This window comes from Ictalurus punctatus, chromosome 2 (genome assembly GCF_001660625.3).
Source record: "Ictalurus punctatus breed USDA103 chromosome 2, Coco_2.0, whole genome shotgun sequence".
In the NCBI taxonomy this organism is placed as follows: Eukaryota; Metazoa; Chordata; class Actinopteri; order Siluriformes; family Ictaluridae; genus Ictalurus; species Ictalurus punctatus.
The window spans coordinates 17,242,054-17,257,146 of NC_030417.2; the positions used below are offsets into that span (position 1 = coordinate 17,242,054).

Consider the following 15,093-nt stretch of genomic DNA (forward strand, 5'->3'; position numbering starts at 1 on the left):
CAGAAGAGCTAAATTGCTTCTTCGCTCGCTTTGAAACATCACAACAACAGCACTCATCTGCTCCAGCCCCACCTGCACCCTCATCTGGCCCCCGTACCAGTCCAGCCCTGCCTCCATCCCCTTCTGGTTCCTGCACCACTCTACTTACTGTGAGGGAACACGATGTTAGACGGATGTTTCTGGCAGTGAACCCCAGGAAGGCTGCTGGCCCAGACGGTGTACCTGGTAACGTGCTCAGATCATGTGCCCACCAGCTTGCCCACATCTTTACCAGAATTTTCAATCTCTCCCTGGCCCAAGCAGCCATCCCGTCCTGCCTAAAATCAGCCACTATCATTCCAGTGCCAAAGAAATCGCCCACCACTAGCCTGAATGATTATCGTCCTGTAGCCCTCACTCCAGTTATCTTGAAGTGCTTTGAGAGATTGGTTCTTCAGCACATCAAGGACTACCTCCCCCCAGATTTCGATCCTTTTCAATTTGCTTATCGTGCAAACAGATCCACAGAGGATGCTATCGCCGTAGCTGTTCACTACGTGTTGAGACATCTTGAGCAGCAACAGAGCTACGTACGGATGCTTTTTGTGGATTACAGTTCGGCTTTTAATACAATAATTCCGGACATTCTCGTCACCAAATTGGTCACCCTTGGTCTCCCCCGCCTCACGTGTGCCTGGATAAAGGACTTTCTGACCAACCGGTTCCAGACAGTGAGACTCGGGCCCCACCTCTCCTCCACTCGCACGTTGAGCACAGGTTCTCCACAGGGCTGTGTGTTGAGCCCCCTCCTGTACTGTCTCTACACATATGACTGTAGACCAGTCTACAACAATAATATTATTATCAAGTTTGCTGACGACACCACAGTGGTCGGACTTATCTCAAAAGGAGAGGAGGCAGCCTACAGAGAGGAAGTCCTAAACTTGGCAGCCTGGTGTTCAAAGAACAACCTGACTCTAAACACCAAGAAAACCAAGGAACTTATTGTAGACTTCAGAAAACACAACACGGAGCTGGCCCCCCTCTTCATCAATGGGGAGTGTGTAGAGAAGGTCCACACCGTCCGGTTTCTTGGCGTCCTTATCTCTGCTAACATCTCCTGGACGGACAACATCACAGCGGTCATCAAGAAGGCTCAAACGCGACTACACTTCCTGAGGGTTCTCAGGAAGTACAATCTGGACTCCAATCTGCTGCTGATCTTCTACCGCTCGTCCGTCGAGAGCTTGCTGACATACTGTATCACGGTGTGGTATGGTAGCTGCACCGCAGCAGACAGGGAGAGGCTTCAGAGGGTAGTAAGAGCAGCACAGAAGATCATTGGCTGCCCTCTCCCCTCCCTGATGGATATTTATACTTCCCATTGCCTCAGCAGAGGAAAAACTATCATTAAGGACAGTTCTCACCCTGGCTTTGATCTGTTCAATCTGTTGCCCTCAGGGAGACGTTACAGGTGCATCAAAACAAGGACTAGCAGATTTAAGAATAGTTTCTTCCCAAAAGCTATTACCATGATAAACAAACACATGTACTGAGTCCACAGCATATGGATATATTGTCTCAAACTGTGCATTTCATAGTACCTCCGCCATCCACCCTAATATCTATCTATCGTGCATATATCTTGCATATATTGTATATCTTGTTTATTTATTTTGTTTATTTATCTTATTTATTTATCTGTGTATTATCTGTTTGAATGTATATGTTTGCACGGAACAAAAAGGAGTGGCTCTTAATTTCATTGTACATGTGTATAGTGACAATAAAAGGCATTCGTTCAGTGCCTTCTTAACAGGGTGTGCCTCAGAATGTCTTTTCAGAGTAACCCAGTATTTCACTGTCAGTTGTAACCTATGACTATACAAGTGGCATTTCTCCTACCTCCACTTGCAATGCTGATACTGGAGAGGATATAAAAGCACCACAACATATTCTTAATGATTGTGCCTGTACTGCTTCAACTTTCCTAATCAAAGATAATAATGCAGACTCATAAATCATACACCCATAATGCAACGCTGACCTGATCAGTGCACTACAGATTCATTTTAGATACGTTTATTGTGGCTTTTAGAATGAATATGTTCGCCATAAGGTTAGCTATAAGCTAGTATGCTCCAAAACAGTGACAAAATTCACATTTAGGAGATATATGCATTCAAAATTTCTGTCTCTCTCTGCCACCAATACACTTCTCATCAGATTTTCTGTCCAATCAAATGCACTCTAGAATTGGAAGTGTCCCACCCCAACATTATAAAAAAATCCATGGTACTAACTGTCAAGTACGGCTTACCACGAGCTTTGAGGTAAAGTAAACGCTATTGACAATTTTGAAAGGGGGAGGAGCCATTTGATATGTCCTGTCCCGACTTCCTGTTTCCTCAGTGGAAATGACATCAACACAATAAGGCATTTAAAGGCACTTCACAGTGATTTTAACAACCTCAGCATATTCTATTCCCTATAAAAAAAAAACTCCTTGCTTGTCTGTGTATGCACTCTCTTTCACTATCAGTTCCCGATTCATATCTACAGGTTTTTTTTTCATTTTACGATTAACAATTTTACTCTATTCATCTACTTTGCTATTCCCACCGAAAAAATTGTCCCCCATCTCCGGATCACTTCTAGAACTACCAACACTTCCTTTCAGGGGTGCTTCTCATTTCTTATCTGTGAATCCTCATTTCCTTTCCTCGCTTCCCTTCCTTGTGTCTTAGCTCCACCCCCTTAGGATGCGAGGGAAGGATGCAAGGATGAGATGCATGGAGCGAGGAATCAAAGCAAGTAAAATGGAATATCCTCGCTCTCTCAAGCGTCACATCAAAGCGACGACAATTAATGATGACTGTGCTCAGCTGGATTACCTCACTGTGCTTCAGGGATCTACCGTCGTAGTCTTTGTATATACTCTTTTATGGAAGAAAGGAAAGGAAAAAAGAAAGAAGGAATAGCTTCAAATGTACTATTCCTTGGATAGAAAGAAAATGAAAGAAAGAAAGAAAGAAAGAAAGAAAGAAAGAAAGAAAGAAAGAAAAGTGGTTTATTGTAATCTACGATGGAACAAAAGAAAAACAATGTAATGTACTCTTCCATGGAAAAAAGAAAGAAGAGAAAGAATTTTATTGTACTCTTGCATTTAAAGAAAGAAATAAAACCAGTCAAATGTACTCTTGCATAGAAAGAAAGAAAAAAGAAAGAAAGAAAGAAAGAAGGAAGGAAGGAAAAGTGGTTTATTGGAATCCACAATGGAACGAAAGAAAAACAATGTAATGTGCTCTTCCATGGAAAGAAAGAAAAAAAGAAAGAAAGAAAGAAAGAAAGAAAGAAAGAAAGAAGGAAGGACGGAAAGAAGGAAAAGTGGTTTATTGTAATCTATAATGAAACAAAAGAAAAACAGTGTAATGTACTCTTCCATGGAAAGAAAGAAAGAAATAAAGAAAGAAAGTAAGTAAGAAAGAAAAGCGACAAATGTACTGTTTCTTGGAAAGAAAGGAAGAAACAAACAACCATTGTCACCAGCAACTGTGTCCTCCACATTTGTTTTCCTTGCTTGTGACCTGGTTGGTCTGCAGCTGAAAAAGGGCTTAACTTCATTCAGCATTTTTCTGAAAAGTTTTGACACTCTGCTGTGACAAAAAAAAAGGTAGCACGTTTATAAATAAATTTTAAAAATGCTTAGGGTTACATGTACATTGCTTTTGAGTGAAATCAGCCTTATTGTTTAAAGAAACCTGGGAAAGTTACTCCATATGTTTATTTTATTTAAGGCTTATTTGTGCATGGGGTTTTTTTTTCAGTCTTGTTCTGTACTGACTAAAAAAAAAAGAAATACCAGAATGAACTCCACTCCTGTACATACAGTGGGGAAATAAGTGTTGAACACAACATTTTTTTCAGTAAATATATTTCCAATGAGGCTATTCACATGAAATTTTCAACAGATATCCGTATTAACTCAAGAAATCTGGAAATATAAAGAATTCACAACATTAAAGTCCATAAATAAAGTTACGTGTAATAAAGAGGAATGACACAGGAAAAAAGTATTGAACACGCTAACTGAAATTTATTTAATACTTACTGGAGAAGCCTTTGTTTGTAATGACAGCTTCCAGATGCTTCCTGTACGAAATGAATCGCCCGCAGTATTCAGGTGTGATTTTGGCCCATTCTTCTAAACATATTGTCTTTAAATCTTGTTCAATTGGATATACGTCAGGTGATTGACTGTGCCATTGTAACACTTGATTTTTTTTTTTCTCTGAAACCAATTGAGAGTTTCCTTTGCTGTATGCTTTGTCTCGTTGTCCTGCTGGAAGGTCCACCCATGTCTCATCTTCATCATCCTGGTGGATGGCAGCAGATTCTTCTCAAGAATCTTCCGGTGAAGGGCTCCATTCATCGTTCCTTCAATTATATGAAGTCTGCCAATACCATGTGATGAAAAACAGCCCCACACCATGATGCTTCCACCTCCAAACACTGTTGGTATGATGTTTTAAGGGTGATGTTCACTGCCATTTCTTCTCCAAACATGGTGTGTAGTATGACAGCCAAGAAGTTCAATTTTACTCTCGTCTGACCAGACTACACTCTCCCAGTATTTCATAGGCTTGTCCAAATGAGTTGTAGCAAACTTTAAACAAGCTTCAACATGCCTTTTCTTTAGTAATGGAGTCTTGCGGTGTGAGCATGCATAGAGGCCATGGCGGTGGAGTGCATTGCCTAATGTTTTCTCAGTGACGATGACACCTGCTGCCTCCAAGTGTTTATGGATCTCTTTCTGAGTGGGCCTTGGCTCTTGGGCTAGTCTTCTGACTATTCTTCTGACTCCCTGGTCCGAAATCTTGCGAGGAGCTCCTGTGTGTGGCCGGTTGATGACAGAGTGATGTTGTTTCCACTTGTGGATAACAGCCCCCATGGTGCTTACTGGATGATTCAGAAGTTTTGAAATACGTCTGTATCCAATTCCATTAATATGTTTTGCAACAATAAGGTTGTGAAGGTCTTGGGAGAGCTCTTTGCTTTTACCCATCATGAGATGCTTCTTGTGTGACACCTTGGTAACAAAAAGCCTTTTTATAGACCATCAATTTACTAACCCAGCTGATATTAATTTGCACAGATATGAGGTATAATTACTTCAGCTGGTTCCTTGCCTTACATTGCCTTGGAGAACTCCTTTTTCTTAACGTGTTCAATACTATTTTCCTGTGTCGTTCCACTTTATTACACATAACTTCATCTATGGACTCTAATGTTGTGAATTCGTTATATTTCCAGATTGCTTGAGTTAATACTGATGTCTGGTGAAAATTTCATATGAATAGCCTCATTGGAAACATATTTACTGAAAAAAATGTTGACGTGTCCAATACTTATTTCCCCCACTGTAATTGTAAAACACTTCGTAACACAGCTTTGAAATTCAATACTTGACGGATCAAAGACGTGTCTTTTCATCCCACAGAAAGAAGCGATGACTTCTTCATCTTTTCTTCTCACTGAACTCATATTACACATCGGGGGTTTTTTTTTTCCAATTTCCATTTGTTTAAGCAAATCTATTAGAAATGTATGAGGTACAAGAAATGGCAAAAATTAGGGTCAGTTTAAATGCTTATCATAAATTGAAATGTATTCTCATGATTCCTTTTCTGTGTTTGTGTGTGTGAGTGTTTTCATTCATTCAGTATTCAGAGCAGTAAATTCAGCAGTGTGTAGACAGTGTATGAGTCACACAAGCGAGCCTTTGTTTGGCCGCCAAAGTACAAATCCTTGGCTACAGAGGCAAGAAAGACATCAAATATGTCTGGAATTGCATTAAAATGAGTATGAATGTTTCTGTGTGAACACATTGAACATTAAGCAAAAGTTGTATTTATGATACATTTGCTCATAAGGTGGATACTTTTATCCAAATAAAACGGTGGCTGCTTGGCGGTCCTAAGATTTGAACTCGCAACATTCTAAGGACCAGAAGCTTAACCTCGTCATCCACTGTAAAAGATCCAAATGGTTAATAAATAATGCTAATACCACCAGCACTGTTTTCTATAACAGCAGCTCTGACAGTATTTCTAGTTGAAATTGATAATCACACACATACACTCACGCTCATTGACACCAAGGAGCAATTTATCTCAATCGAACATATGTTGTTTTGGGAGAAAACTGGAGAACCTTAGGAACCAGGGAGCTTAGGAACCAGAAAGCGTTTCTATAGTAACAGCTAATTCACTGGGACTTGTATGGGCTAATCTAAACATAATAACACTCTTGTTATAACATATTATTTGTGAGGTCAAAAAATTTCACACTCCACAGAAGTGGTTCATCACGCATATGAAAGTAAATCCATTCTTTATACCATCATCCAGTCTTCCTTTTATACCCCCGTATTATTCTTTAAGCTGCAATCTCTTGCTTACACCATCTGATGAGTAACTGACAAATCAATGTACGATTTATCTTCTTTAATGAATTCATTTAATGAATTACAAATTGTTACTGCTGACAAACTGCTGTGGTATAAGAGGTATAAAACACTTCAAGGCATGTAAATTATATTTACTACTTACCTAATAGCACCAAATTCAGGATTTTGTCACGATCTCGCCAGCAGAGGGGGTTGCGGCGACGATGTGCACTAGCAGGTGGAGAGCGCGTGCACGTGCTGGAAGTGCGCATGGACGCTAAGACTGTGTTTACAATGGACATGTGCACCTGTTTTGGTTCCTGTTCTGTCCCTGCCCATTTCAGTTATTGGCGGAGGTGTGAGGATGTGTTGTGAAGTGTTGCCAACTGTCAGTAATTAAGGTAATTGGGACTGGTTATTTAAACCCCTCGTGTTGCTAAGCACAATGGGCAGTATTAGCGTAGAGTAATGACGGATTAAAGGAAAGACAGAATGTATAATAGTGCCAGGCGGTAATGTGTCCATGCTCTGTCGAGTTTCCTGTTCCTAGGTTCATGCACTAATTAAATGAGTGTTCCTGCCATAGTTAAATGAGTGTTCATGCCTTAGTTAAATGAGTGTTCCTGCCTTAGTTAAATGAGTGTTCCTGCCATAGTTAAATGAGTGTTCTTGTCATAGTTAAATGAGTGTTCCTGCCATAGTTAAGTGAGTGTTCTTGCCTTAGTTAGAAGAGTGTTTATGCCTTAGTTAAACGAGTGTTTCCTGATTTAAGTGTAAATAAAGACTTTACTCCTGCGCTTACTTCCTGTGTGAGTCCTGTTTCATAACAGAATACCGCCCCCAAACCATGGAAGTAGCAGGAGGGCACCTTATTGGGAGTCGCTCAGACTACTGGCCACGTTTCCAGTTCCTGCAGTTCCCACAAAGGTTCGCCGCCGAACTCCCACTGGCGACAGCGGGATTGGGGAGGTACCCACTGGAATTCCTCTGCAGCTGCCAGGTTTATTTCTGCAGCCTGGCGTATCCCAAGCCTACTGAGAGCCAGTGGATTGGGTTCTTGGTGTCCCAGTTTTGCAGCCCGGCCAGGGACTGGGCGGAGGAAATAGTACTGGGTCCCCCGCTCTCCATGACTTCACCCAGTTCACGGAACTTTTTGTCGAGGAGTTCTACCGGCCAGGACATCTTTGTGGTCTGGATCTGCTGGGGTGGCGGGTCAATGGAAAGCCCCAGTCTGACCCGCCCTTCCACTGTTTCTACCAGTGGGCGGACATGCTCGAATCCGCAGCTCCGGAGCCCCGGCCTGAGGTCAACCTAGCGACCTCAAGGCCCCAGCCCAAGGTCAACCTGGTGACCTCTGGGCCCCCGCCTAAGGTCAATCTGGCGACCTCAGAGACCCATCTTGAGACCTACGGGGAGGTTGAACAAGTGTTCATGCCTTAAGTGTAAATAAAGACTTTACTCCTGCGCTTATTTCCTGTGTGAGTCCTGTTTCGTAACACATTTAATAAGAAAGAAAAACAAATGAACATATTATATATGGGAATAATAGTTTATTTATTCTGCTTATTAATGAAGCATAAGGTGTTTTCTGATGCTGGATTGAATATGGGTGCCAAAACTTTTACAGTGCTTCCTCCTGTGACACACACACACATTTTAAAGGGCTCGAGAGAAGTAATTAACATTGTTAATAATATTGTGTATGTGTGTGATGTGTTTTGCGTGCAGCTATTCCCTCATCTCACCATCAGAGCAGTAGGACTTGTGGTCTTGACAAACACTCGGCAGTGTAATATTAATGTGTCCAAGTGAAAACAGCTTTTGTTGTTGCCGAAGCTCAGCTACTTTAAAGCCCTTTTATAATTCAGTAATGCGCTTTAGTCACCATATTTAAAAAAGAAAAAAGAATAATCAGAATAGGTGGCCAGTGGTAAAAGATTTTTTTCACTAGTGAAAAAAGACGTCAGATAGATCCAGGCTCTTAACACACGACTGTTCAGCTCTGTCCTTGGACTAGATTCAGTTTGGATATGTTCATGAGTTTGTGGACACCTGACTATAAATCCCTTATGTGCTTGCTGAACATTCCATTCCAAAACAAAGGGGATTGATATGAAGATGGTTCATCCTTTGCAACCAATATTCGGAGGAGCTTGCAATTTGTTCAAAATTACTGTTGATTTTCCACAGATTTGGGCCAAGACATGTCATGTGACGTCATCACAACTCGTATTCACCCAACACCCTTTTCAATTCATGTGCGTCAAATATGAGTACAGCTAAAAGGTGTCATTTGCTAACAAACATCACCGCGAAAGACCGCACAAAACTATTTTGTGCAATTTTGCCAATTCCTCTAAAAAAAAGCACAAAAAACTCTGCAAATTTCATCACAAATTTTGAAAAAAGCCACAGAAAAATCAAGCACTTTTGGCTGCAAAAATAACAAAAAAAAAATCTCTGTAAACCCCTCAGAGGTATCGCTTCTTCAATACCATGTTTTAAACGTCGCCCATATTTTATTGTTTGGAACTTTATATTTGGCTAATACATGGTTTTTGTTTGGTTTTCGCGGGAGAAAAGAGTGAGATCTTCTTGGAGTGTCTTTATACTGAAGAGATTAACAAAACCTCTTAAAGTAGCTTAACTGGATATACAGTAAATTTACCTTGAAGATAAAAACATGGTGCAATCATTGTAAAAAACAATGGTGTAAATCCTAGAGATACTTGACTTTGCACAGGAAAAATGGCATTACCCCACCTATCAATGTAAAAGTACTCCAGCCCAAATAAGGCTTTAATCATAAACAACACATAGGATGTGGTCATTTGTACTAAATCACTGTCGTTCAGATGACATTAGAGGAGATGAGATATTGTGCCTTCACACACCATTGTTATGCAAAGTCTTTCAGGAGATACCAAAAGATGTTAAATCAGGCTTATCTGAAACTGAACCTTGACAAAACACAACTACTCTAGTTACTGGCTAAAAACTCAGTCTAGGCATAGAAGCTTGGTATAGCTTTTAATTACATGGTGAACTTCTCTGATCACATCAACTGCCAGACATTTATTTCTTCTCACTTACGCAAACCAGCACTAATCTCTAATGTGTCCTTATCAGTAACAAATAACTCAATACACCTACCATACTGATCACAGACATATAATGATTCAGAGTACAGAATTAAAACTGGTAGTAAATGAGAAAGATGTGCGTTTTATTAATATTTATACGATTAAGACTTACTGAAGGAGACACACACATGGGCTACAGTATAATTAATACAGTATGTAAGGAAGCAGATTTGAATACACACACTTCCCCACTTCTGTGTGAGAGAGCTGTGGCACCTGAAGGATTTTTCTAGAAATGCGACGTTAATCCCGAGCCAGCACATGGAATACTGAGCATGCTGTAGAAGGAAACGCCGGCCTTATCTGGCACTGCTTAATGTGAATACGGATTCAAATCAGCAGGGGGTACAGCTGCACCCGTCATTAGCATGCACACAGACACACGCACGCACACAGACGCACTCACACAGAAATTTTTGCCAAAGTAACCAGCACTTCACAAAGCAGCATTTACACTCCTCAACATGTATTTCCTCTTTCACGCACACACATTGGTAGAATTAATTACTCTAGATGCAATGCTAGATTATTTTTTCATTAAACTCTTTAAGCATCACAGGTTATGGCTTATATTAGAGCTAAATTACACAGGTAATAGATGTTTAAGCTCAGCAACTATATCTTATGGCTGATTTACCACCGGTTATAGCTCACTAATTACACGTTATGGCTGAGTAGCTACATGTCACAGCCCAGTAACTAAATGTGTTGGCTCAAAAACATCAGGTTATGGTTCAGCAACTACAGGATGTAGCTTGATAAGTACACGTTATGGCTCATAACATTATAGGTTATGGGGTTATAGGTTACTATAGTAACTATAGGGTATAGTAACTATAGGCTATGACTCATTATTACTCGTTATTGAGCTCTAGAGTAGAGCTGTGAATCAGAAGTGGGATCCTGTAGGACCTATCAACAACAAAGAAATTCATGGGAGTGGTCGGTTATTACTTTCATGCAGAACAAAGAAATGTTCATGTCCATGTTCATTAACATGTCAGTCTTGTGTACACGGTGCACTGCTTGCCCTGCACAAAGGGATTGGTAAAACTTGGTGCAGGAGTAGGTGGGATTGGTCAAGAGTGTTTGTGGGAGTAGGTGGGTATTTTCTCTAGAGTCCAACTTGAGATTTAAAGTCAAGTCCAAAGTCTAGATCTCTAGAGCCAAAGTTGAGTCCAGAGTCCCAGCTCTAGAGCCAAAGTTGAGTCCAGAGTCCTTAGCTGTAAAGCCAAATTTGAGACCTGAGCTCCTAGCTCTATAGGCAACATTGAAATCAAAGCCCCACATGCTAAACTCCAAGATGAGTCCAAAGCCTCCAGCTCTAAAGTCCAGATCCCCCAGTTTAAAAGTCCAAGTCAAATCCAGAGTCCCACCTCAAGAGTCCAAGTCAAGTCTAGAATCTCCAGCACAAGAGTCCAAGTTGACTCCACAGTCCCCAGTTCAAGAGTCCAGGTAGAGTCCAGAGTGACTAGCTCAATAGCTAAGTCGCGAGTCAATAGCGAGTCGACTCAGAGTCCCAAGCTCAAGAATCCAAGTCCACTCCAGAGTCACCAGCTCTGTCACGTCAAGCATCCCCAGCTCAACGTGTAAGTCGATTTTAAAGTTTTAATCCCAGTAGTCCAAATTTAGTTTAGACTAAAAGTAAATTCAAATACAGCTAAAATAAAGCTAGATAGGCAAGGTAAGTAGGCAAAACAAAACCCAAGACAATCTTAACTTGCTCTTAACTTGTTATATAGGGTAGCACAATAAATAGTCTTTTGTGATAGTGTCTTTAATTCTGTCTATTATTCTGGGTCCACAAACCGTATGTTACAAGAATACAAAATTGCAATACACTTGTCCAAGATACCTGCCACCAAAACATTACAGCACTCCACTACACTGTCATCACCGACATGTTTTGGCTGGTCGACTCGATTTACGGTAAGCGGATCGTTGGAGGCTGTTGATATTTCATTGAATTGTTTATTTAGAGCCTACTATAGAAAAAATGGTCAGCCTCACAGAGGTACTGCCTCTTAGTCTTACCTGTAAATGTTGTTATTATAAACAGTGAACCATATCAGTGAGTAACCCCAAACACACACAGTCTCGTGATTAAAGCTGAAGTGAAACTGACCCACATACACATCCTGCCAATAAAGACAAAAGATAAACACACCCACACACATTAATACACACCTTCGGGTGGGTGAGACAGTGAGGGGAGGAAATGGCCATGCTAAAGAAACACAGGCTTCCTGCAATTCTCTCTAAGCCTCCAGTTATGACTGAAAGGGTGAAAACACACACACACACGCACACACACACACACACACACACACACACACGCACTGAGTTGCCATTTACAAACTGGAAATATTTAAAATATCTTAATTTTTCAAGCTCTTTTATGTAAGTGACCCATCACTTTTATGTGTTCTTTATGATTTCTGAAATACATCCATTACCTCCACCACTTTATCTCCACTAGCCCTCAGTAGAACTAGCACTCTTCTGAAACACTGTCTGGTTTATATCGCCATCTAGTGGCTTCTTTAGACTTCGTTTTAGGGTAAAACGGGCATGTTTGATGACGAGTTTTAACAAATTCAGCAGCACTTCAACAGTAACTGAATACTAGTGATGGGAAGTTCGGATCATTTTACTGACTCGGATCTTAGAATCTTGTTCAGCAAAATGAATGAATCTTTTTTTCAGTCATTTCGTTCATTTTCAGCAGAATATAATTAAAATGTTACATGTTAAATTCCTCAACACATCTAGTACTTACGCAAACGTTGATCACATTTGGAATTAAAAATAAACTCTAGGCTAATGCAACCAAGGCCGTATTGTGAGAAACAGAAATGATTCATTAATAGCTTAGCTGGTCTTCAGGCCATACAATCTGTTAGTTCACCTCACCTCCCAATCCGAGTCATTCTTTCGTCGCGTCACATTTGTCACGTCTGTTCCCTGGAAACAAAAATGATTAGTTCACCTCTCCAATTGTTGACCTCTGTGGTGGTCAGTTCATGTGTGAAAATGATTCCTCATGCTCCCTGAACCACTCTTTTACAATTCAAGCCAGATGAATCTTGGCATTTTCATCCTGAAATTATGCCTGTACTATCAGGGAAGAAAAAAATCGATGGGATAACCTGGTCATTCAGTAAATTCAGTTATTCAGCTGACTTCATTTTATTGCCACATAATGTTGCTGAGCCTAGACCTGCCCAATTAAAGCAACCCCAGATCAAAACACTGTCTCCAGAGCCTTGTACAGTAGGCACTATATATGATGGGTGCATCGCTTCATGTGCTTCCCTTCTTACACTGATGCACCCATCATTTTGGAATATGGTACATCTGGGCTCATCAGACCACATGACCTTTTCCATTTCACCACAGTGAAAGCTTTATGCTCCCTAGCAAATTGAAGTTTTTTTTTTTTTTTTTTCCTGATTAGCCTCACAATCAAGTGGCTTTCTTGGAGTCACACAGTTGTTCAGTCCCAATCCTGTAAGTTCTGTGTCAAATTGTATGTATGGAAATGCTCTTACTTTCACTATTAAACATAGCCGTGAGTTCTACTGTCAATTTTTATGGCGACTTCACCAAGCGTTTTGAAAGATCTCAAATCATGATCATTCAAAAAAAAATTTCCCACAATAAACACAATAACCTCTTTTCCATGACTATGGGATGCATCTTCCAACATGGTTGTTTAAGAAATGAGAAGCTACACACTGCATCAGTTAGGGTTAAAAGAATTGTTACCACCTGAAACATTAATAACTGCCACAATAATCCAATCATAGGCTCCTAATTATTTGCTTATTTAAATCCAAACAGCGACCTTTTTTTGGCTAAGCAGTGTCCATACAAGTCCTCATGAATGGGCTGTTACCATAGCAATGATAAGCAGAATTAATATAAAGTGGTGATTTGAACACCATATCAAAGTTTTTGTTTTGATTTCCTTTTCCCTATTGCGAAAATTCTTGCTAATAAATGACTCAATATACTACATCAGTCAGCCCATATTGAGTCCTGGCTATTGCCCATTACTCAAGTCTACCATCCAGAATACATTAAACACAGAATCCAGGTGAAAAGAATGTCATTCACATATGTACACTCGTCACAATTTATAGACATACACACACACACACCTGTAGTGTAACCGAAGTTTTTATCCAATACTTTTATTGTGAAGGAAAAAATACAGCTGCTGTCATAACGGAAATGATCTTAAACATAAAATTTTAACAGATTCCTTGCTGCTTTTCGCTTTTTCAATTGGGTTGGATCTTCTGGAGCTCAGAAGGAGCGGAGTCGACTAGTAACAGATCTGATTGTTAAGTTTAATCTTTAGCATGGTTAAAGAAAACAGTTGAGGGACCTATATTCTGCTAGCTGATTAGTACGTTCCTCTTCGCATTGCACGTCAGACATCAAAAAGTGTTGAGCGTAAATAAAGTTAAGACTGTTTGGTCAGTTTGCGTCACATGTTTAGCTTTCAGAGCATTGTTTAGGTCTCCTTTTACGGTTCCCTCTCACCTAGCAGCCTGTATGCGGTAACATGAATGAAATGGTTAGCAGCATGATGGCAACTCACTCAATCTGGGGCATAGTGGGCCTGTCAGAGCCGCTTCAGGAAAACAGAAAAATCGTAGTTTAACTGTCTTCCAACTGTCTGCTTTGTCTTTTTGTCAAAACATTTTTCAGATCACAAAACAGTTGGAGGGTTTGATCACAATATAACTGTAAGGTTCTGGAGGTGATCGGCGAAGAAGAACTCGCCTTTAACTGATCACCAAGAGGATAAACACAGTGCCTTTCTGACAATGGAATAAAACTAAAGACAGGAGAGGAAGAGGTGAAGGCAGGGAGTGAGAAGAGAAGCTGTCATTTTAGTCAAGGAAAATGCTGTATAGACTACGATTATACACATCGATATTAAGCATTTTAATTCTGCTTGGCAACCCTTTCTTTATTTTTGGCAAGGTCTAAAAGGGGCAAGCTTCTTAAATTTCATTTTGGAGCTTGACGGTGCTTTCTTGAAATTTACGTAGTGCTGCTTGGAAAAGCGACTCTTTGGCGTGCGGGTTTGGTTCGATGGCGGGGCGTCGGAGGGGAACTGCGTTCGCTGTCCGATTCCGAGGGTTCCGTTTCGGCCTGTGGCGAGCCCGTGTCCCCGACCAGCTCTCGCAGGAACTTAAACTTGGAAAGGAAGAGCTGCCACACCACGTACCAACCTGCAAACCAGCAACAGATCAGTCCAACACAGAGTCGATCCACTTAAAAAATTGGTTAACCTGTCAATGAGGCAATACACAAGCATGATGTATACTGTGATAAGGAAATATGAAACGGTTAGATCTTTTCCGTAACATATCAATATTATTAATCTGAAATATACTAGAGTTTGTTGGTGGAAAGTTCAGAAATGTGTATGGGGGTTCCTGGCTTGAAGTTTTGCCGGTTATGACAATCTTGAATTGTTTCCTATGGTAATTTTTTTATAATTTC

The 15,093-nt window shown here is 40.5% G+C and overlaps 1 protein-coding gene across 1 annotated transcript in view; it reads right to left on the reverse strand.

Moving 5' to 3' along the window:
* Positions 1-13,736: 13,736 nt before the first annotated feature.
* Positions 13,737-15,093, reverse strand: part of smim13 (small integral membrane protein 13) — a 5,374-nt gene continuing 4,017 nt past the window's right edge. Inside the window, exon 3 of the mRNA XM_017457204.3 lies at positions 13,737-14,819. Within this exon, the coding sequence (XP_017312693.1) occupies positions 14,629-14,819 (191 nt within the window). The 3' untranslated portion in view covers positions 13,737-14,628. The remainder of the gene's footprint in view (positions 14,820-15,093) is intronic.